Here is a 23,913-nt window from a genome sequence, read left to right on the forward strand (position 1 = left end):
GTTTAAACCAGATGGGTTATGTGGGGCTTCAGGTTTTGCCAATAAGTTGCCGTCCCTGAAGTTTCCAGTCCTGCAGTAAGAGAGGCTTCAGAAAGTCAGATTATGATCTTCACCCTGGGTGTGCAAGACCTTTGTCTGCAGGCATTCCTGCTGATTTCAGTGAAGCTGTGTTGCAAGGGCCTGCAATGAGCAAAAGAGATAGGAATCTGACTCCTGGGATCCATGCAAGGCATTTCTACATCACCTGGCGTGTTTTCACCCAGTGGCATCCAGAGATCTGTTCCTGGGCATGGGTGTACCCTTCAGACTAGTTTGGTGTTTGGATTCTAGGGAGAAGCATGGAGAACTGCTTATGAAAATTTGGAAGCTTCACCTTGGGAGCACAAACAGTTGCCAGTTGTTTGTCATCTTTTCTCACGTGCATTGGTCCCATAAATTCTATTTTCAGAGTGCAAACTAAACCCACCAGGAAGGAGTGGGAAATCATGTAAACAGCTGCCCTGAGGGTACAGTGCTGTACTTGTGTTCTGTGTCACAGAACTGCCTGTGCCTCCGGAACTCTTCCATTCCCAAAGGCTTGCACACCCATAAGCAGTGCAGCACTGGCACATCATCCAGCAGCCCTGGGAGAGTCCTTGCTGGGAAGCGGCACCTCCCTGTTCCTTCTCAAGTCTCCTGACCACCATTTATGTAGCCAAGTCCTGAATGGAGTCACCAGACCCATTCCTCAGCTTGGCTTCCCCATTTCCAAAAGAAATTTGAGCTTCTCCATTCCTTTCTTTGTTTACTGGGACCAGTTACGCTGTGATTGTAGTGAGAGTGCATGTGCAGCTCTGTGGAGTCTTATCCTGCCTTATTCTGGGACTCCTGAAGGAGCAGGTGTCCAGGAGCTCCCCGGAGGCTTACCTTGGAATACCCGGGGCTTTGGACCAGCATACAGGTGGCTTGATTGGTGGTGGCTTTCTCTGCTCTTCCCTCTGCACTTTTATAGATCTGTCAGAGTGAGCGAGGTTTCTGCTTGCTTTGCTTTCTCCAAGCAGTGACACACATGTGTGCCCTTTTTCTGCCACACAAGTGGGTGGTTTATGTGCTAGGGGGGAATGATTCATGAATCAGCTAGAGCCCAGGCCTTTTCTCTATTGCCTGGGTGATGTAAGAAGAGGATTCACCATCAGCCTTTCTTTCCTCCTGGCCTTCAGTCATGCAGGTTGCAGTCATTTTACCACTCTCCAGCTATGGGTGGTCCAGCCTCACCCAGGGTGAAGGGCATCATGTGGGGATAATTGCAGAGAGAATTAATAATGGCCTACAGTCTGCAAACAAAAATAATGAAAATACTGCTTTTTGCAGAATTCTGTAACTCAACTACAATTTTGGGAGTCTTTTGCAACCAGGACAAGTAAGCGCAGAATGACCATCTTTGACACGGACATCCCTGGGAGGCACAGCAAGCAGGCTTAGATGGAGGTCTTCAGTGGAGAAGTGGCATGAGGGCGTTTTGGGTCTTGTGGGCTTATGCTGCCCCGGCTACAGTAGCAACACGACTTGAGGGTGTGCTGTGTGAGGGGAGATGGGGAAGAAAATTGAGGTGCAGGAAGCCACAAGGGGGAAATGCTTAACAGGCAAGCTGATGGATGAGCAGAAAACTCTCTTGAAAGCGACCAGGCAGGGTGATTTCTCCCCGTTTTCTGATGAGAGAAAGCTCTTGTGTGGTGTGTAAAGAACGGAGATGTCTCACAAGCTGATGGATGAGCAGAAAACTCTTGAAAGGGATCAGGCAGGGTGATTTCTCCCTGTTTTCTGATGAGAGAAAGCTCTTGTGTGGTGTGTAAAGAACGGAGATGTCTCTCTGCAGAGGACCTTAGCAGGACAGTCAGAAGCAGCATTGAGGAAAAGCATTTGTAATGGAGAGAGAGAGAGAAAATCTTTCTCTGCTTATAGTGTTAATTATTAGAAACTGTGAGCAACCCATGGTTATTGAAACCAGCTTGTCTCATTAGCCACCCTTCAAAATTATATTTACAGAGGTTAGACAACTAAATATTTTTCTTTGTGGCTGCAGTGGTGTCATGAGAGACCCTGTCTTATACAACCTGTTTTTACTGTATAAATTGTGACCTGGCTTTGGCCTTGTTTCCCAAAGTTTCATAATTAAATGAGGAGGGACTGGATCTTGTTTTGCCCAAGTTGGTTGTAATGTGAAAATTGTGGCCTCTAGATTTAGAACAGAGCTCCAACGTTTATGGTTGAAGTTATATTTTTCCAGCGGCAATTGGAAATGCTCACAAATACTGCTACATAGTTTTTGTTCTGTTGGGTTTTGTTTTGCTTCTACTCTTTTATTTTCTTGGTATAATTAGAAACTGAGATTTGTTCCCAGTCTAGCGTCTGTATAGGCACAGAGCAGGCACATTTTTCTTTAGCGAGCAAGACATGTTTCTGAAAGTACCATCAGTATATGTATTACACATGACTCTCCTGTAGCCAGCACCTGCCCCAGGAGAACATGGGGCATTTTTTGTTCTGTTTCTCAGATATTTGTAAGAAGGGACTTTTTTTTTTTTTTTTTCACATGGATGTAGCATGACTTTTACTTGGCAAGGAGAAAAGTATTAAGTTAGTGTCACCCTGTGAATTTCCTTCAGATTCAAACTTAGATGGGTTGGTGTTTGCTTCAGCAATACCCTTGAAGTAATTATTGAAGTTGGATCCTGCCATTATGTACTGAAATTTGTGTAGGTCTCCTCCAGCACACGCCTCCTGTGACAGAGACCATGTTACAGAACATTCACCTTGGGCAAAATAATTGTGAAAGAGGTTTGCTGATGGCTGATCATGGATCTTGAGAAGATACTGGAAGAATTTGAGCCCCCTTGCTCTGTTAGCACGCCCACTAGTGAGCACCTGTCTGATCCCACATATGTGCCCAGCTTCCTTGTGCTGTGTTTTGCAGCACAAGGGCTCTGCTGATGTGTTGTGCGCTCCCTCCTGCTTTGAATGATGATGTTGAGTGTCCAACCTTGTTGAGCCCCAGCAAACACCTTATTGTGACTTTACTCTTGGCATTTAATGCACATCCTGGCTGGTTTTCCTTCTTACTAATTTATGAAGCCTCCTGTGGTTTCATTGCTGGAAGCTTCTGCAGACTGTCTAGGTCTTCAAGAAGCACTAATCTTCTTTAGAATACTCTGCTGTGGATTAATACTCCTTTTCTATTTTAGGCAGTTTAGCATGAGACTAATCATGATTGAAACAGTTTCTAGAACTAAGTACTGTGATTAATACTTGTTTTCCTCATAATCTTCATGCAACAGAATATATTTATTTAAACTCCTAGTTTTGATAGGGTGGGGGTTTTTGCTTGGTCCATTTTTAGTTTACAGGCTCATTATTTTATATTGATGTTGGAAAAAACAAGTTATAAGCTGCTTCATTTTTGGGAGCCTCACTAGTGGAGAGAGGTGCTGCTGGTGATTCTAGAAATGAATGTGCAGCCAAAACAGCAAAAACAGTTCTACTTAGCACCCTGTGCTCAGTCTGTGGCAGTCAAGTGGCACTGGTGGACTGTTGCAAGAGTCGGCCTGAAAAGAAATGTATTTTGTGTTGGTGTGACTGCGATCCTCAACTGCAAAACCTCAACTCATGCAAGTGTAGGAACTTGTAGTATCAGCAGAGCTACATGGGGTTGAAATAGCTCATGGTTTTAAATGGATTCAGATGCTTCATGTTCTGAAATTTAATGAAATTTAACTTCATTAATAAACCTTAGAGTCATTAGAGCTCACTCTTAAAATGCCCTATCCCAGAACCATTATAAATTTATTCCTTGTGCTTCTCACATGTTAAATTTAGCTTTATGTCCCTTGGTGGCTTAAATTTTCATACTTGCTTCGTAAAATGTCTTCCCCTTTGTCATTTCCTGCCCCTCTGTTTTACATGGAGCTCTATTGGTTATGTTATTTTACTCAAGAAGGAATCTATTTACATAGACAGTGGAGAGATGGTGATTTAAGTAGAACAGCTTCTCTAAAGAAGGGCTATCTTACAAGCAACTGTATTTTCCACTTTGTTCCCTTCATGGTCAAAGAAAGATAGCTTTCTGGACAAGTTTTGAATTAAGAGCTGAGACAGTTCTACAGACCAACACAATTTGATACTCTACTACTACTTTTATTTTAATGCGGAGTGCAGCCATTGAAAAACTCCACAACATCATTGTATCTCTGTCACAGCCATATTCACTGTAATTATTCTAGCTTTAAAAATTGATAGCCACCCTGTCCCAGAGTAAGTAAATTTAGATTGAACAAACAAAAAAATTATTTTTAATGTTGCCTGAATCCAGAAGTAATAATTTGCTATTTCATTTTGAATCTCTTGCCTAAGGCGGATCTCAGTTCTGTTGTACCGCATGGGATTCAGGGCATTCAAAGGGTGACTCATGTACAGTCTGAGCCCTTTCCAGCTGTGGCAGTCCTCTCCTAATTCCAATTCAAAGGGCACAAATAGGTATTAAAGCTTGGCCAATTGATTTCAAACACTTGACAGAGTGGATTCATTGCTGAGAAGATAGACTCTTCTTGTAAAAGCCTCACAAGCTGTGAACTGCATTTCAATAAATGCTTTTTCCTTTCTCTTCTTTACCTATCAGGAGCAGTTCCGAACGGAGGAAGGAGAAGTCAAGAGATGCAGCAAGATGCAGAAGAAGCAAAGAGACCGAGGTTTTCTATGAGCTGGCACATGAGCTGCCCCTGCCCCACAACATCAGTTCCCACCTGGACAAGGCATCCATAATGCGCCTGGCAATCAGTTTCCTACGGACTCATAAGCTTTTGTCTTCAGGTAAGATCTGGCTAAAAGAAGTTAGGTGTCCAGGGTAGCTGATGGCAGGTTGGTAAGATTATGCATGCTCTTCTCTGACTACAGGGTTACCAAAATAATAGTTAGTGCAGGTTTTTTTGCCTCTCTAAATAAAACCTCTGAGAACTCTTGAATGTAGTTTATTAATCTCAGTTATGAGATTTTGAGCTTTTAAGAGTTTAATCAGAATTCAAACATATGCCTTAAGCTTCCATCCTGAAACAAATAATTTTCAGTTTGGCTTGGCAAGCATGTTTGTGCCTGCACATTCAAACAGCAGCTGGGACGCTCTGAAGGTCCAATACCTTGTTTGAAAGGAGTAATTGTGCTAGCCACTGGCAAAGAGTAGTAAGTAGGTTGCTTAAAACAAGCTATACTAAGATAGTTAAACAACTGCTAAATACTTGATGTGAGTGGATTATGTGCAATCAGTCTTGCTCATGTTGGACGACTAGGAAACATGAAGCATAATAATTTTTATAGCCTGCGAAAACTGATAAAATTAGGAATATTCTTATTTTGCCCCCTATACTTGAATAAATACTTTGATGGAAATATGTGGCTTGAGTAGCCTGTAAGATCAATGAAAACAACTGATGTTTCCAGAACTTTCACATGGTGACCTATGAGTGTTCAGAATACGTTAAGAAAACAATGCCTGCATTGTTTGTGAATGGTAACCCCAGAATTTTGTCTTTTCCTTCATTAATGGCAAGACTCCCAATAAGGTCACGATTGCACTTCCTCTACTCAGAAAAGTTGAGTCATACAACAGCAATTACTTTAATAAATGTTATTAGCAAGCATCCCATTTTGTGGTCGAATTTACTGTTGGTTTGTTGTTGGTTAGTCTGAAATATATGGCAAATACAATTCTGCTTCTTTGCACTCTGTAATTTCTCATAGCACTTTTGGCTTTTGCTGAAGCCTACTGTATAAAATTTAGATATTTTTATCTTAGCTTAGAGAATGTGGTTTTATCATGTACTTCTGTGAAAAGAAAAGTTTATGTGCTGAACAGTGTTTGGAAATCATCTCTGACTTTGTCATGTAACTAATACTTGAAGAAGTTGCGTAAATAGGTAAATGTTCTTAAACAAAGCCAATTTGTTAGTAACTTTCTCACAAAAACACAGCCTGAACTTTTCAAATATTTATATGGCATGAACTGGAGACTGTCACACCATCGGAAAAGTAAACTTCTGAGAGGCTGTAACCGATAATATAAGTAATGTGCATTCCTGTAAAAATTGACATGAAATAGTCAGATGCAGTCATCATCAGAAGAATACATTTCCTAAACTGCTAAGATTCAAGTGAACTTTTCAAATGAATTTACATTTCTCAGTGAGGAAAAAAGGTCTACTGACTAATACATTTATTTTGATGCTTCTTGAGTGTTAAGGCTTAGACTCATTATTTGATAGTGATGACAATTCAGTAAATGTGTATAATATTCGTACATACACATAAAGATATTATATTTCTGAGACATATTTCTGTGACAGTGTTTGAAAAATAATGTGATTCATGTAGACAATTTACATTTTCTTGGTTAACAGTACACGGCAGCAGAAAAGAATCTGGAAATAAAATGCTACAGTAGCAACAGGCTGTGCTTTAATATTTCATATTTTCTCTATATTAGTTATTTGCTTAGCCTTAAATCTGATGGACTCACTTTCTCAGTCCAAATATTAACTTGGAGTACATCCTCTCATTAAAATTTGTGTTGTTAGTCAAATGCAGATTTGTCCATGGCTGCATCTTTAGGCACCAGAGGTGGAGATAAGGGTTTCAAAATCTTAGATGCTTCTGTTCTGAAGAGTTGACCTTAAGGTACTTTAAAAGGATGGATTTTCTGGAAATTTTTGGTATGCTTTTCTGATAATGAAAATACTTTATAATTAAAGAACTCAAGTCAGAAAACCTTGTCTGTTGTTCATCTAGTATTCTGAGTATAGCTAACATATAAATTTCCTATCTTTGTGGGCCTCTGAATAATGTCAGTCTTTAAAAAGACATTGGCTTTCACTAGAAGGCCATCCAGTTTAATTGAGAGTGGTAGGTTTTTGATGCAGCTGGAGACTCACAGATCAAGAGGTTTGCTGCTTATCCTGTTTTGACCAGTGTGAAGCAAGATGCAAAATGGGCTTGAGTGATGTTTGTGCTTGTTCTGTTCTTGCTTCTGCTTTGGACCCTTTCTGAGCCCCAAGCAAAGCTGCAGCAAAGGTTTCATGTGCATGTTTAGCAGCCTGGAATTTGACCATAAACATACTGTTGCATTTGAGAAGTCTGATTTGACTGGCAGGGAGTATGGGGAACACTGTGTCATCTCTTGATGAACTGGGAAATGGGGAGGCGGAAGTGCATAGAAGCAAACACCCACCCCAACCTGCATTTGCTTTGTGTTGTCTTTATTGAAGACAACGTGTTGCCTTTATTGAAGTGGTTTGGATTATTTGGGCTGGACACCTACTGTAAACTGGAGTTAAGTGAGTGTGTTTGTTCTGTCAGTAATTTGGACAGTAATTTGAAATAACATTTGCTGCAGCTTGAAAAAAAGCTTCAAAATGGGATAGAGATAAAACTACTGCTTGATTACCATTTTTCTTGTTTCTAATTTAGTCTATCAAAACCTACTAGCACACCATATTTTATTTTGTGTTACTGTTTATGGGCACGATTCTCAAACACATCTCTCTGTTTTAAGGCAATTTTGCCTGAAGCAGAGAGAACAAGGCCTTTCCCAGGACTGTACCCTCATCTTTCTGCAAGCTGATGCTCCAGGTGGGATTTTGGAGATGGCTGTAGGCAACTTGCCAATCTCACTCCGCTGGCATTGATTGTCTTGTGCCCTTTCCTATTATTCCCTGAGTCGGAATAGGGCTTTTCACTGGTGTAACTCGGGCTGTTTTATTAGCTGTGTCTGCATAATGATCATTTATCTGTTGGGAAGCCAAGACCTAGGGAAATCTATGCCCACATTCTTTGAGCAGGTGAATGGCAGAGTCCCTGAATCTGAGCCCTCATTGAGAGCTCTCCTGCTACGTGCCTTGAAAAATCCTGACTTCTGGATTGCAGAGTTACCGTCTCCTGCAGGCGTTGTAGGGCCCTTGTATCCTATCATAATAGGAAATAGCTGGTTGTATATCTCAGAGTTCAAAAGGGTAAAAAATACCAGGTTTGGCTTTATAAAAGTTGCTGCTTTACTTAGTAACACGTTTCCCTTTGATTTTCACAGTAGGCAATTCTGTGTGGGAATGTTGGAAAGGAAGCCTTTAACATTTAGAAATGCAGGCTGTTCGTCTGACGGCCTGATTGAGATTAGTATCACAGGAAGCAAACTGAAACAATAGCTTTATAATACTGTTTCCATGTTGTGCACAGAACAGTACGCAGTATAATTGGAATGCTTAGCAGAAATATTTAATTACGATCATCTTAAATATTTTTCAAGATGTCTCCTAATTCTGCTGGCATAATACATTTTTACCATCATCACATTCAAATGTTTGGGATAAATTTAGAACTGATCTTTGTTCATTTCAAGTAAAGGTTTTGATCCCATAAAGTTGCTGCTGAAAATAGGCATTCTGATTCTTATCAGTAGTGGAGCTTTTGGATTTGGGATCTTATGTCCTTTAGTGTGGTCAGAAAAACTTTTAGCAGTACTTTTCCTATATTATTTTCTAGTATAGCTAGTAAGTAAGGCTAATGCTTTTTGGGAGCTAATAGATGGCAAAAGTGAAAAAATGGCTTTTGCTAAAGAATGGCTGCCTTGGTTAACAGCTAACATTGTGGTAGTTGCTAAGGCTGCCTCAGATATTCTTTTTGTCTGAATATGAGGAGGAGTCCATTTTAGGAAGACTGTATGCATACTGCCAATAACTTTAAGTGTTTATTTGAACTGCACTGATGCTAAAGGTGTTACAGGAACCAAAACTCTTTAGTACAGTGAGTTTCTCTGTGCCAGGACAACAGACTTTTTAATCAGGCTAATCAGGCAAACACAATTTTATTCGCTTGCCTTAATCCCATCCCAATTGTGTGGTCACCCGGGTGTCTTTTCTGTGCAGAAGTCCTGCAAAGGAAACTGGCTGGGAGTTGTTCTTGTCCAGGCAGACAGCAGCAGAAATGGGGAGGGAACAGGGATACAGACAGGAAGTTGTTTGGGAGAAGGGAGGCCACAAGGAAGCCAGTGTGAAGGTTTCAAGGGAGGGAGACAACAGAGCCGGAAAGCCAGCAGGGAGCAGAAGGGGAAAAAATAGCTTTTCTCTAGGCTTTTAAGGGAGAGGACAGACTGCAGGGAGAACTGATGTGGGCATTGTTTTTGAATGTCTGGACAAGCTGCATCTAATGTCAGACCATTGTGGCATAAAACGGTGCTTTAAAAATAGCATTTGAAAAATGTCTATTTGATTACTTCTATTACATTGGAAAAATAGTTTTATGCCAACCATGCTGGTAGGAATGAGAGGGAGTTGGGTGCTGAGTGCTTCAGCTGCTTGAAGTGATGTCCCCTTTCAGGGAAGGTGCACCCAAAGGTCCCATGGGACTCAAAGCCTGGTCTGATGGGGTGCTGTATTCCCAACATTCAACACCAATGGCTGCAGGACTCCAAGCAAGTTCCTGGGAGCAGCATCTGAATGATTTGGCTAGATACAAACTCTGCAATCAAAACAACACTAACATAAGTGTTTTCTTTATCCAAGATTGCTTGTGCACTTGGAGATAAGAGCCCTTCAGGAAGCTTCAAGTTTAAGAGTAGCTTTTTCTTGATGTATCTAAATTGAAAGCTTTTATTGAACACATTGAAAATATCCCCTTGAACAGGATGTACTGCCCTGTCAAGACAGAAAAAAAGGGGGGAAAAAATCTCTTTCCTTTGATGGAAAACAAGAAACCAGGAAGAGACAAGTCTGTCTCAAAGCTGCTCTCTCTGATGCAGGATGAAGCTGCTGTTAGATCTTCCCTAACTTTTGCCTGCTGGCATCAGGCAGGTTTTGCAACCCTCCTCTGGAGCGGCAGCTGCAGCCTGGTATCAGTTATGCACCATATGTAAGCAACTTACTTGTACTTATAGGAACCAGGATGAGACAAAGCCAGGAAAATTCTGTGTAGGTGATTATGTGACCTCTAGTAGAAACACATTTTATCATTGTCTACCTCTGAACTGACCAGAAAGACCCCTTTGAGTCAGATCAAAGGTGTTGAGAGGAATTATAGGCTGTTTGCTAGGTGGTTGTTTATACCTGCACAGTTACTTCTTTTAAGGAGAAGCCTGATTTTTGAGCCTTCAGACTCGTTCCAAGAGGTTGGACTGAAGGAAATGAGCAAGCATCTACGGAAAAACTGTTCTTAAACTTGGGAACAGTGCACATCCTGACAGTGAGAATTAATCAAAGCTTGTTTACAAAAGTTATTTTTAGCATAAAAGGTTATGATAAACACTGCAATAAGTGTTTGCCATTACAGTTCAAAGTTTCTTGTCAATGAATAAATTCTATTTGGCAGTTAGAAAATTTGTCAAAATAAATACTTACCAAAATTTAATACAGACTGAGACATGGACTGAAAAATACTGTATCAAAATTCAAGAAGTACTGCCTTAGGGCAAAGTGAGCAGTGGATGACCCATCAAATGTTGGGATATGGGACACCATTGCTCTGTTCCTGGTTCCCCAGTAGTTCTGACAGTCATCCCAGGAAGGCCACAGCAGCAGTTTTACAAGGCTTTTTGACATGTTTCAACATCTCCCAGTCTCCCCTAGTCAGGCATTCTCCTCCTGTATAGGCTTTCCAGAGTTACCTGAACACAATCTTGGCTGGGCTCCATCAAGTAGCTATAATATGGACAACAATATTACAGCACTTCATTCTGCTTGAATGTGCTGTTAATTTAAACTGGCATATTTGCAGCCGGGTCTCCGTGCTATACTGTCATGGTGTCTGAACTGAGGTACTCCCCTTAGGTAAGGGGAGGTGGAAAATGTTGTAGGAAAAAAAACAGAAATACATCCTTATTTCAAAATTTAGCTTGCAGCTATTTTGAAACGCAATGCTAACAACAACAACAACAAAAAAAAATCAAACAAAAAAACCCCAAAAAAACACCCCACCCCCTAAAAATCAGTATTGAGTCCCACTGTTACCCTTCCCAAAGACCCACAAAAACCTGGCAAGTCTACATGAGGTGCTGCTCTCTGGATAAAGTGACCTCAGATCTACTGGAAGCCCAAGGCTGAAGTTCTGCTCTCACCTCCTCATGCTAACTTCCCACTTCCCTTTGGTCCCAGCTTTCTCAAATATTTTCCACCTGAAGCTGAATTTTCTTACACTAATCTTACACTCCATTTCAGCACCAAGGTAAATTAATGAAGACAATTTAAAGCAAAGTGAAACACAGTAGGGATTTCAGGGAGGAGCTTGCAGTAGCCATGTCATTATTTGTTTTGCATCTGCAAAATATTCTTTCTGAAGCAAACCATATTTGGTGGCAATGACTGAACTGCTTCTGATGTATCACTTTCCTAAAGTGTGTATATCCTCTGTGTATTAGTAGCTAGTGTTTTCCACAGGAGAAAGGGAACGTGCTCTAATGCTGACACTGCAGCCATAGGAGGGACTCCTATTTATTATTTATATTACTATAATTATACCAAGTTACCTGATACAGGGCATACCAGGGCCGCCACAGTGCAGCCCAGCATATTTCTTTGCTGCAGACTCAGGATCCTCAGGTAGCTGATCTGCTTCAGCGGGTGAGCACAGATGACACCTTCTGGGACTGTGTTTGCAAAGAACCTGGAAACAGTGGAAGACATGAGCACCTTTGGTGTGTTCCCCAGTGCTGGAGCTGCACTGGGCAGGCTGCTGTGGGGGCAGGCAAGGAATAAATGGGCAACAGCAGCAGAGTGGTTCTGGAGGTACTTGGCACCCACCTTTATGTGCCTGATAGAGCCTGCAGCTTCCTTGCCTTTGAAACGTGAGCACGCCCTATTAAGTGCCACCAGAAACCCGTACCTGCCAGCTCCCCTTTCCTGCTGCAGCCAGACTGCTGAGGAGAAAGGAGGGGGTGCAGTGGGGTTTATTGAGTTACCAGGGAGGTTGGAGTGTGTCTGCAAAACACCTTGGTCATGCTTTTGGGTTGGGTTAGACGAGGTGCACAGCAGCACAAACAATCTTCTCTCCCTCCTCTCTGTCCACATCACAGATGCCTCCAGCTGGACATAGATAATTTTAATAAAAACAGTGTACTCTGATCCCACAAACCCTGTAAACCACATGCTTTAAAGCTGACTATATCTTTAAGTGCTGGGTTCAGCTCGGACCTTAAGGGTTTGAACCTGCAGTCCTGATGTGAGTGATCCATGTCCTCTGTGTGTGTTTGTATAAGTAATATAATTTATATACAGGGAAAAGCAAACTTAATCATCTGATAATACAAGTAAAGTGTTTGTCTTTCACTGTTGGAGGCATTTAAGAATACAAATGCTTTGAATAGCCTTCCTGCCTTTGAATGGTCGTGTTTTGTTAATGCAAACTTAATGAGCTGGGAAAAAAAAAAATGGAAAGGAGGGTCTGGGGTTAGAGCTGAAAAGTCATTTTTTCTCTGAACCCACACTTGGCTGATTGTCTTGGGCTATAGCCATGATCCCTGCTGAATAAACCATTTGTTTGCTTCCGGAAAAGTAAAAAAAGACCCTTGACATTCTTTACGCAGCAGAAACAAGCTTGGGAGCAGATGGTCACTTACCTCTTTCTTTTTTTTTTCTTTTTCCTTTCCTAAATGTCATTTTGGTCAAAGTGCGTACTATTCAAATATATTATTGTATATTTTCTGTATTTTAAATGCTAGTCCTGATGCAATTTCCTGAAGTCATTTGCTTTGTACTGAGGAGGAACTGGCCCCTGCATGTGTAGCCAGAATTGCAGTGCAAGGATGTGAAATGATAAATCCCCAGCCTGTGCTGGCCATCCCCAGAGAGCATCCTCTCTTCCCTGCTACCAGTCTTGTTGAGAGGCAAAGGGTGATAAACCAATAGCTCTGGGGCTGAGTCCATTTCTTCCCTTGTTTGCACGATGCATGATGGGCTGCTGCCAGGGAGGGATGTTGAGGACAGGAGGATGCAGCAGCAGCAGCCAGCATCGTTTTTGTCACCACTTACCTGTTCCAAACAGTGCTTGCTGGGCCCTCCATTGCGACTGCTCATCCCTCTTGGTTCACTTGCAGTACATCCTCAGGCACTAGCAGCTGCAGTTCCAGGAGCTGTATAGATCAAACTTATCATTTAATCAGCATTCATTAGTGCTTCAAAGTAAAAACTGCGTTAGTTTGGCTCAGCCTCTTGCCTATACAAAAAAGCAACAAACTCAAACCATGTAACGTTTTACAAAGCAATGCCCTTTTCCTGCTTCTAGACTTCTTGCAAAATGAGTATTTCAACAAGAAACATGAAGGAATATGATCAATGTGCTGTTTCATTGAGGAAAAGAACAAAAATTAATGACTTTTCTCAAGTGCTAACAGTATGTGTACTGCAGAACAAACTGTAAGCTGAAATTGCAACATTAAACCATCAAAGGAGAGCAACTTCTCCAAGGAATTTGTTTGTGTCCCACTGTTCTTGCAAGTAAGGCTGATGCAATTATGGTTGGAGGCTCTGGATGGCAAAATTGCTGGTGGGCCCAACCTGGAGCACTCTTGTGCCACCAGGAAGGAGCACAGAGAGCAGAATCACTTCAGCTCTTCTCTCATCATCCTTGCTGCCATGGGCTCTAGGGCACCTTTGATCTAGGGGGGACTTACCCATGGCCCTATATCTTGGAGTTGGTTATTCCTCATTCTGAGACAATAAGGTGGAGTTTTTTTCTTCTTTTACTTGCTTTTTCCCTTCAAAATCAGAGCCTTACCATGACATTTACAATGACTGATCACAAATGTGCAGGCTAACTGACAAAACTGTAAAGATAAGCTTACCACAGCATGTCTGAGGTACACAGACCAGATACAATATCTATAAGTGGTTTTGTAAAACATAATTCCAGAAGTTTCACATAAAACATATCAGGAAATTAATGGGCCAGCTCCTACACAGAAATTTTTCAATACTAGCTGTCTGCATGTTGTTCCTTGACAGCTTCTTATTCATGGAGCTGAGACATGCTTTAAAGCATGGAAGGGCAACAGGCATTTGTGTGACTGGCATCAGGAGGAGCAGTGCCTACCCTCTCCCCCCCTGCCTGCAGTTCTGCCACGTGATGCCTCCCGTGGCACTGGGTGGGCCGTGGGGAGCACACACGATGAGGGCATCACGGTGCCATCAGTTGTCACTACACTGCGAAAGCCAAAAGGTACCAGGAAAATGTATAACCAAAAAATTATCTGTAATAAATATTCTAGCACAGCCTTACGTTTCAGCTGAACAGTGGCATGTCTTTCCCAGAAATTAGTAAGGTGCATTGGGTTCATGAATCTGCACGGGCAAACATCTAAGACATAAGCAGAGTCTGAGGCTCTCCTTGGAGGACAGTGGAAGTGTGGGTGGGTGATGAAGCTGGTCAGACTTTGGTGGAGTGAAGCATAGGAAGTCCTGAGGTCTGCAGATGAAAAAGCAGGTATCAATGAGATGATCTGTGGCTTTCTGAAGAATACTGAGATTTATAGGATGACAAAGAGATTCACCCAGAATGACTTCAAGGGAGCAGTTTTTTACTTTTTCTATCCAAAGCAGTGTTAACAGGTGTATCTGTACTGAGTGAAGAGGTCTATTTAGGCCTGTTTTGTAGGAGCTGTATTTCAGCTTCTTAGAAAACCTGACATGATGAAAGAGTCCTGTTAGGTGTTTGTTAGGGATGCACAGATTATGTACCTTCTGTAAGGCTTGCCCTCTGCCTTGTGCCTGTTAGGAGGTACAAATGTTGCAAGTGGCCAAGAGAATATGCACAAAGAAGATGCACTTCAGTCATTTGCATTTGCAGGTGTTAGTGACTGAAAACATATCTTGCATAAACATCCTAAAGGTGAAGAGAGGGTCTTGCGTTTGCCAAAACATTTAGAAAAGTATCTCCTGCCTTTCTAGTGATAAGGGCATCCTTTTTATATGCTGTTCTGAAGGCCCCACCAGAAAAGGTTTGTTGAAAGGAAATTTTAACAGCTGAAAAATATTTTGTTGCCTTGTAACCAGATGTGCTTGCATTAAAAAAGGCTGGCTAGGATGCTGAAGGCTTTAAATGGTTTTTTTTTTTTTTTCTTTTTTTTCTCAGTATGTGCTGACAATGAGAATGAACTAGAGGCAGACCAGCAGATGGACAACTTGTACCTGAAAGCTTTGGAGGGATTTATTGCTGTGGTGACACAGGATGGAGACATGATCTTTTTGTCTGAGAATGTCAACAAATATATGGGTCTTACCCAGGTAACTTGTTCCTTTATGCTTTCCTCTCTTTGTAATATAGTTCATAGAAATAGCTCTTATGTCTAAATGCAGAAAACCCAGCTGTGTGTCACTGCAAGAAAGACTGGAAATAAAATGTCTTATCTTTACCCTGCACAGCAGACTACATGGGTTGCAGGTTCCCCCTCCCTTCCTACCTGTCTTTGGTGGCTGCAAAATTGCCTTCCTACATCTCACTAGGGAGATGAGAAGGCATTTATTCTCCTTGTGCCTTAGACTCTGGGACAAAAGGGATAGAGCTGCTCTTTTGGGTCCCCCCTTTTCTGCTTTGTGGATTGGGAGTTTTGTCCTGTGTCAAAAACAACAAGAGGTGTTGACTGTTAACTGTACTGTGCAAATTCATAGATAAGAGAATAATTCTGGGGAGAAAATGAGAAGTTATGCAGAGGATAAACAAAGGGAGGGTCGTGGGATTTGTGTCTGTGAGCATCCTGTCAATGCACTTTGTTCTAGTGACCAGTTTCATTTCAATTGTATTTAAAAACAGATAAATACTTTCCGTTGCTTTGATTTACTATGTGTAGCTCTTACTTCCACACAGGTGGAACTCACTGGACACAGCATTTTTGACTTTACTCATCCATGTGACCATGAAGAAATTCGAGAGAATCTGAGTCTGAAAAATGGTAATAATGAAAATACAAAAGCCCTTGTTTGTTTTTGAAATAACCAAATGAAATAAATGGCTAGCAAAAGAGATCTGTTCATTGTGGTAAAAGGAATTTTCATTCCTACAGTAATCATTAACTGCTATTCAGTGCTTTACAGATTCATTTTGTTTTGCCAAATACTGCTTAAATATGATAGTACCAAGAAACTGTTTAGTATTTTCCTCTCATCAAGTTTAGACAGGTATAATGTTTTGAATTGTAACACTGTGGAAAGATTCATGTGCAGCAAGCTAAAACATAGGTTTAAAATGCACAAAGCCCTATTTAAGTTTCACTTAAAGTTTTAGGTCTGAGCTCTACAAACTGCTCTGCAATGGTCCAAGCATCTTTGATGGTCTCTGCAGGTAAATGATCTGAGAATTAGTCTGTTATTTCTGTTGAATCCTCCATGCTTATGAGTAGAAGAAATCAAGAAGGAAAGTGAGAAAATTAGTTTGCCTTTTCCTTATACAGGTCCAGGCTTTGGAAAGAAAAGCAAAGAGATGTCAACTGAGCGTGACTTCTTCATGAGGATGAAATGCACTGTTACCAACAGAGGCAGAACTGTTAACCTCAAGTCTGCCACGTGGAAGGTACAATATTTGAGCCAAATTAAGTGGGTTTAATTTTATTAGACATTTTGATGTGGAAAGTACATCCTATGTTTGTTTCTTGTTATTTCAGGTTTTGCACTGCACTGGACAAGTTAAAGTGTATAACACTTGCCCTCCTCACACTCTGTGTGGGTATAAGGAGCCTCTTCTCTCCTGCCTTATAATAATGTGTGAGCCTATTCAGCACCCTTCAAACATCGATATTCCTCTGGACAGCAAGACTTTCCTGAGTCGCCACAGCATGGACATGAAATTCACCTACTGTGATGACAGGTATGCTCCACTGGCTTTTCCTTTCCAGAGGTGTTTTTATCTTCTTGAACAAAACAAGCAGTTCTTCCAAATACCTTGTGTGGAGCTGGTAAGCAAGGACCAGAAGAAAATTCAGCCTGTTACCAAAACAGCTGTTTAGTGGCTCACTTAATCCACCTCAAAAATTTCAATTGGGGTGAAACTGTATTCCTGCTTGTATTTCCTCATCTGGCCAAGTGAGGAATTCAGTTTTACTGGCAGAAGATGAGGCAACTTGGAGCCACAAATGTCAGCTTCTTGGGGTTTAACAAACTGAAGGATATGCAGGATTCCAGGTCCCGTGTTTTAGAGAGCATGTCCCAGGGCACGCCGTGCGGACCTTAGTCAAGGACTGTTTTACGGTTGGTTTGGCCCAGGATGGTGTTATCAGTTAGCTGGCAAGTGCTTTATGCTCTACGTTAACCAAGAATTGCCAAGGCATCCAGAGCAGCTGCTGCTCTGAAATGGAGTTGCAGCCTCTTGCTCAATGAAAAGCAAACAGCCTTTATTGGTTATCTCCCTGCGCCTTTTAGTGACGAAATGAAGGGGAGGGCAGGACCTTGGATCAGGCAAGGGGCTTGTCCTCTGCTCCCCACACTTCACTCTTGAGTGGAAAAAATGGAGATCCCTCTAGTCTCTACCTGCCTGACTGTCCTGGGATGGCATATTTCATGCCATCTACCTCTCCTCCCTGTCTGTGTACTGTGATAACCATCTTCCATGCATGCGAGCGAGCCAGAGATCCCTTTCCATGAAGTGTCTTCCTGTCCACCCTTTGCCCAGAAAGTCCTGTCTTTACTGCTGTGGATTTGGGGTTTGTTTGGAGTTTTTTTAAGTTTATGAGGTAATCCCTGAATTTAAGACAAACTTTTGTGCCTAAAGAAATTGGTCTCCTGAAATTCAGAGATGCTAGGGAACCTCTGAGGCCTGGAGGGTTATCAGTGAGATTATACACGTCCTTGCAACTTACATAGAAACTTACAGGACAAACATCTTTGTTGATTTCTTCAACCTTCGAAGGTTTTTTTAAACTTTTCTAGGCAAGATTATTTTTTTTAAACAATGTGATGAAGCAGCCATATAAACTTGCAGTGCTAGCAGCTGGGGATGAAAGCAAGATTGCAAAAATGAAACTTGTGACTGACCTTCTGAACTCTCTGAGAGCTGTGCAGCAAGTAACTAGAAACTGATGTAATCACAATGAGACTTTTTCCTTTGTTAATATTTTCAGCATGAAAATATTGAGATATCAATAGGATTTTGCTGCTGGAGGGAGTGACTAAGTATCATAGTGACTCATTATTGAAAGCAGTGTGCTCAGAATTACTGGAGCCATTCAGTGGCAGGCTACAGGAGCGTAGCAGAGGATTTTGCTTTATTGTAGCATTCACATGTCTCTGCAAGACCTAATGCATGAGCCATTATAAATGAGAATTAGAGGGACTGATGCTATCCCATTAAAGATACACATGCTTATTTTAAAAATAATAATATATTTGGCCTTGTCTTAAATAGTGGGCATTTGATTTACAGAGAAGATGTTTCACATGGCAGTCGCATACAACAGCTTCCTCTGGAGGATTGAACTTGTAGGGATTTTAAAGATTTTTTTCTCCAAAACAAGACTATAAAGTAGTACATCTTTTACTATATAGTTTTGGTTGGATGTTTCATTCCTGTGTTATTCAGATTTTGGTAAAGGTGCAAAAAGATAGCCAGGGCAGAGAAGGAGAAGACTTCACAAACCTTTCAAGTTCTTTGCAGCAGATCCACCTGTCCCCCACTTCCCTCCCAGAGGGATGATGATCTCTCTCCAGCAGGCGACGCATCACTAAACACATAAAAATGCAAAACACTCAGCTGTTCTTATCAAATTCAGTGCTGCTAGACAGATTGCATTGAAGGAGCAGCTTATGCCAAGAATGTAAATCCAGGCTGGGGAGCAGAGGAGGGAAGGCAGCATGTGCCAGTCAGGTGCCTAAACTCTTTTCTATATACTCTGTCCTTTCTGCAGCAACGCAGCAGGGCTGACACAGCTCATTGCTCCATAAGGAACAATGTACTTCCAGTTTAGGGCTGGTATCATGGAGAGCAGTGTGCCTCCTCTGCTAGGCTTCTGCAGTGGTCCTGGTATCCTCCTTGCAGTTCATCTGGTCTGGACAGGTCTGCTTCCAGGGAGCATTAACTTTTTATTTTCAAAGCACTCAGTCAAAGAAACTCTCGGATTTCTGAGTATAATCTCCTTAGGAAAGCTCATTCTCTGTCTGTCACAAAGCAACATACAAAATACAGGCTGGCTACCTTACAGCATTTTGTGACAAAAACTAGTTGGCTTTTCCTTAGGAGGGTATAGGGTAGATGTAATATGAAGCAGGCAAGACTGGCCATCATTTAAAACATGTGAGACAGTAGCCCATATAATTTGCCTTCCAAAAATAAATTATGTATGTGGGCCTATGACTTGCCAGTGGTTAGGTGGGATATGTTTGTATTCTTAAAACAGTTTTTGCAAGGTGATGAGCCTGTAGAGAAAGGTTTGTGGATATGAATAATAAATAAGTGTTGTTCTCTGAAATGCTTGCTTCAGCCATTCCTGAAGAGTGATTTAAAACTGTTCCCTTGCTCCACTTATCTTGGCTAAGTGGTTTACAAGAAGGATTATTTTTGCTGTAATACAGAAATGCTGATCAGTGATACAATTTAATAATCCAAGTGAGGGTTTAGTTCAGCTGCACAATGCTTTTGTGTCAGGAAGGATTGCCAGTGAGGGTGTTTTTAGTCAGAAGAAAAGGCATGTCTTTGTATGAAGGCAGTTTTGTTACCTCAGTGGCATCGGTGCTTACTTTGAAGGCATGGCTTCCTGTTGAGGATCGTATGTCCCTGATTACTAGAAACCAAATTAGTTATATAACCTTTTCTTCTTTTTCTTGACTGGGATATTTTAATGATAGGGCTGAAAAAGACAAAAGGAGCAGTGCAGGATATGTGGTGATTCAGAATAGGATGGTGCAGAAGATGCAATGCCATAGCGTTGGTCCCAGTTAGATTTCCCATATCAGTATTCATGTGGGATCCAGGCTGTGCCCAACTGAGAGGAAACTGAATTTTATTGTGTTTCCAGTTATATCCCAGTAAATAAGAAATATGCAGGCACAGGACTTTGGATGAGGATTTAAGTCCATTTGCCCTTTACTTGGGGAATATTTTTAAGTTAAATGGGAACACAGGGAAGCATTTGAATGGACTTCCTGTCCTTTCATTCCAGCTCAGGAGAAAATGCAGTATGGAGACGAATGAAGTGGCGATATGTGAAGCCAAAGATCCACATTTGACAAAACTGACTTCTTGTATATGTCATATTTAAGCGTAAAACATGTCAATAACAAAACCTTGATTCAGGTAGACAAAATGAGTGGGCCTGACAGTCCTGGAGAAGATTTTCATGTACATATGTAGTTTTTTTTGCCCCACAGGGCAGATACACCTGACCAGGCCATCCATCCTGCTCAGTAGTAGCCAGGGGTCCCAGGATTTTGCGTTTTCTTTTTTTTTTTTTTTTTTTCCATTGGCTAGTGTTAGAGTAGAAGCAGCCATGAATATTTTTGAGAGGAAATGTGGTTATTTGGCAAGGCTACCCCACTGCCTGCTCTAGCAGGCTGACAGAGTGCTTTATCCCAGGCATAGTGTCTGTGTTAGGCTTTATTATTTTTTCTCTCTTTTTTTTTTTAAATTCATTCTGCTTTAAGTATAACTTTGTTTTGTTTGTTCCTCTCAAGACCAATTTAACTTCAATAACTTGGTAACAGTTTGAATACAGAAAGACTTTGTTAAGAGGTCCACACCCTCACACACACAGTCCACACAGGGCCCGATGAATATACACCCAGCTATTTTTTATAAACAGTAAACATTAGAGCAGTCTTTCACAGAGCCTGACTTCTCAGTCCTGATGGTTCTTACCATACTATTTTAACTCAAGAAATGGTATACAATAAAAAGCTCTGTGCTCCTAAAAAGGGACAGAAAAGCACAATTTTAAGAAAAACAAAAATACTTGAACTAGCTCATCTTGTAGGAAATGCAGCCTCAAAGCAGTGAGTTTTGATTGCTTTGCCACATCTCAAAGAGATAAAATTGGGCAAAATTGTACAAACCTAGAAATAGGATCCTGATTGTTTGTTTCTTAATTGCATACCCTAAGTACAAAATCTGCCTTTATTCCATGTCCCAAAAATTCAATATTGAGATGCTTGTATATATTGTATATTTTAAGGAAACTGAAATGGTGCTCAAAACACACTTGAGTAGTGGCAATTGGGACAGATTTCCTACTGTGGATGGCAATTGCCCACCTTTTCACAGTGTTTTCTGAGGCTTTGACCTCTGTACATCATGATGACAAGTTTAGCTCAGAAAACTGAAGTGCCACTTTTCCCAGGCAAAAATTAAGATTCTCCCAAAGGTATTTGTGTTCTCAGTAATGAGTTGGTACCAGGAAAATAAACAGCCTCATAGCCCACCTGTCATCTTCAACAAAAAATTATTATTATCTTACTAATGGGTATTCTACAGATGCAAAGGAAACACAAAGCCTACCGTGACAGGAATGCCATCCAAACCCACCGTACAGTTTGTTTTCTAATTTTGTCATTCCACAACTTGCACAAAGAGCAATTTTCTGTCCAGTGTCTAAACAAAAGTGCAGTTCTTGTGCCTGAACTCAGTTGTGTAAATGATCCTTTGGTATTATGGGACATAGACATTTTCCCTGTTTTCTTAGCTGTGTACTCCTCCTTCTCATAGCTCCGTGGAATGCCTTTTCCTTTGCATTTAGTCCTCTGTGTGTTCACTTGGCATTTTGTGTTGCTAAGAGGCTCCTGTGGAGAGCACACAGTTTAGAGGGTGCACCTCCCTGGCAAACCTAAGTAATGCTCAGGTGAGGTTTACAAGGATCTGTGCTAAAGCACTCGCTGCCTCCAGGCCCAGGGGCTGGTCAGGCTCTTGGCTTTGCCCAGTCTTCTTCCACGCACTTCTTGGGAGAGCCACAGGATGGGTGTGATGGATAAAGGGATACCTGCCCACTTCAACCCTGGTGCATAATGTGGCATGAAATACACTAACCTGATTTCCAGCCCTGCACAGCCTGCAGCCTACAAGATTTTTTTTAAGCTTTTCAGGGTAAGCAGCACTGTGGGAGGAATAAAGGAGGGTGTGAACTGCCAATTTGTGTGCCCAATACTAATAGAGGTAACAACTATTGGAGAGAGAGTGTTTTTTATAAAATAGTAGTATTTAAAAATGTATTTTGGAAACACTGTTAGCCAGTTTTAGGGGGGTTTTGTGAGTGGAAAAATGGAACATTCTACAATTTTTTTTAAATCATGTCAATTGGAGGAGCCTTCAGAGAGAAGCAGAATGAATCTGAATAGTGTTAACAGATGAACGGAGCAGTCAATGAGAGCATAGGAGCTGTTTAGCCATTTATTATTATTTTTTAAAGTAACTGTTTTAAAACAATTACTCTTCATTAGTATTTCACTATCACCAGGCATGCGTTTAGAACTTAGCCAGTGTTGTGGGGTTGTGGGTAATTTTTTGATACCTTATTTTTATCTTTTCATGTAATATGTAGTTGCTTGTAGTAAAAAGATACTACCACCACTTGCTAAGTTCCATTCAAGATTCCATTAGATCTAATTAGATTTGACATTGTCACAGCAGGACTGCACCACAAGTCAATCTGTGCCATGGAATGACAAGAAGAGTGATTTTATAGTGAGGGTGCTCATTATGGACAGCAAGGAGCAGTTTGAGAAGGGGAATTACAGGACTGGAATGCATGAATTTTGCATAGAGTTTACAATTCCCACGTGAGAAGAGTCCCTCAGCCTGCTGTAATGTGTATTTTTTTGTTTGCTATCTCAGTTCTACTGCTGACTTCCATGAAGGCTGTAATGTGGGTTTGGATTTGCACTGGTGCTGCTGGGTACATGGTGCTTCTGTTTCCTCCCCATTGTCTTTGTTTTGTTTTCCTTCTCCCTGCTCAACCCCCACTTGGCTCTCAGCTCCAGTGACTGGATTAAGAGTAAATACACAACTTCTTGAATTTTTAAAATCCCTCCCCTTGCAATGAGCTCCAAACTAACTGGAATGGCTTTATGGTACTGTGCCATTATATAGCCAAAGGCCATAGTTTCTGATATTAAAGACTATGTATTTACACTGGTCCTGGCAAAAGCCTCTGGTCACTTAAACCAGTGTGCCCCAGCTGGATGTGTAAAGGCAAGCAGCAACTGTATTTTGTGAGCCTTAATTTTATTAGGGCTCCTTCAGTATTTGTTGTTTTCTCCTGATGATTCAGCTTTGATGACCAATTCATTATGAGAAATACTATGAGAAAGAAAAAACAATTGTGGTTTCAGGAAAAAAAGTTAAATTTGAGTGGGATGCAATTTAAAAGCTCAGAAGCTTGTCAGTGAAGACAGAAAAAAAACCTCTTTGAAACCTGGATTCAAACATTTCCCCTTTGTTGGTCTAATTTTAAATGTAAATAAAACTGGAAACACAAACAGAAGAGTAAGTTCTTGAGGGGAACCCAATACAAGCTACAGCTTTTGCTCAACTAAAGTATTATAAACCCAGGTTTGTTCCACGGAAATTAGGACAGAGAATAGTTTTCAGAGTGACAAAACCAAGGTGTCCTGGGGCTACGAGCTCTAGAGCTCTGTGGAGGTGGAGGCAGGGAAAAGCTGACTCAATACCTTGGCGTTCAAGCCATACACAAAATAGTCCCATCTTATGTGCCTTCCTTGCTGGAGGGGGATCCAGGAGATGAATGCCATGCTCTTGCTCTGTTTGTTTTACAGTATTTACATGTCTGTCTTGTAAAGACATGCTTGTGTCTAGAGAGCTGGGCCAAAGCTGTCCTTCCAGGGAGTACACAAACCTGAGGATGTCTCTTGAAAGTAGCAACAGCACAAATCAAATGTGGTGGTGGCACATAAAGCCACTCTGAGACAGTGACGTGGCATAAAACCT

The 23,913-nt window shown here is 41.3% G+C and overlaps 1 protein-coding gene and 1 long non-coding RNA gene across 3 annotated transcripts in view; one reads left to right on the forward strand and one right to left on the reverse strand.

Moving 5' to 3' along the window:
- EPAS1 (endothelial PAS domain protein 1) overlaps window positions 1-23,913 on the forward strand; it is a 77,025-nt gene that overhangs the window by 37,356 nt on the left and 15,756 nt on the right. For both annotated transcript variants that reach the window (XM_041477298.1, XM_041477299.1), the window contains exons 2-6: window positions 4,652-4,842; window positions 15,130-15,281; window positions 15,862-15,946; window positions 16,445-16,563; window positions 16,655-16,857. In XM_041477298.1, the coding sequence (XP_041333232.1) occupies window positions 4,652-4,842; window positions 15,130-15,281; window positions 15,862-15,946; window positions 16,445-16,563; window positions 16,655-16,857 (750 nt within the window). The remainder of the gene's footprint in view (window positions 1-4,651; window positions 4,843-15,129; window positions 15,282-15,861; window positions 15,947-16,444; window positions 16,564-16,654; window positions 16,858-23,913) is intronic.
- Window positions 11,608-14,305, reverse strand: LOC121358826. The gene is made up of 3 exons (XR_005955959.1): window positions 14,278-14,305; window positions 13,032-13,132; window positions 11,608-11,667 (listed from the first exon to the last, which is right to left on the reverse strand). It is a non-coding gene; the product is annotated as an uncharacterized LOC121358826 (long non-coding RNA).

The sequence above is a fragment of the Pyrgilauda ruficollis genome, unplaced genomic scaffold, assembly GCF_017590135.1.
Source record: "Pyrgilauda ruficollis isolate IOZ18807 unplaced genomic scaffold, ASM1759013v1 scaffold4, whole genome shotgun sequence".
Lineage (NCBI taxonomy): Eukaryota > Metazoa > Chordata > Aves > Passeriformes > Passeridae > Pyrgilauda > Pyrgilauda ruficollis.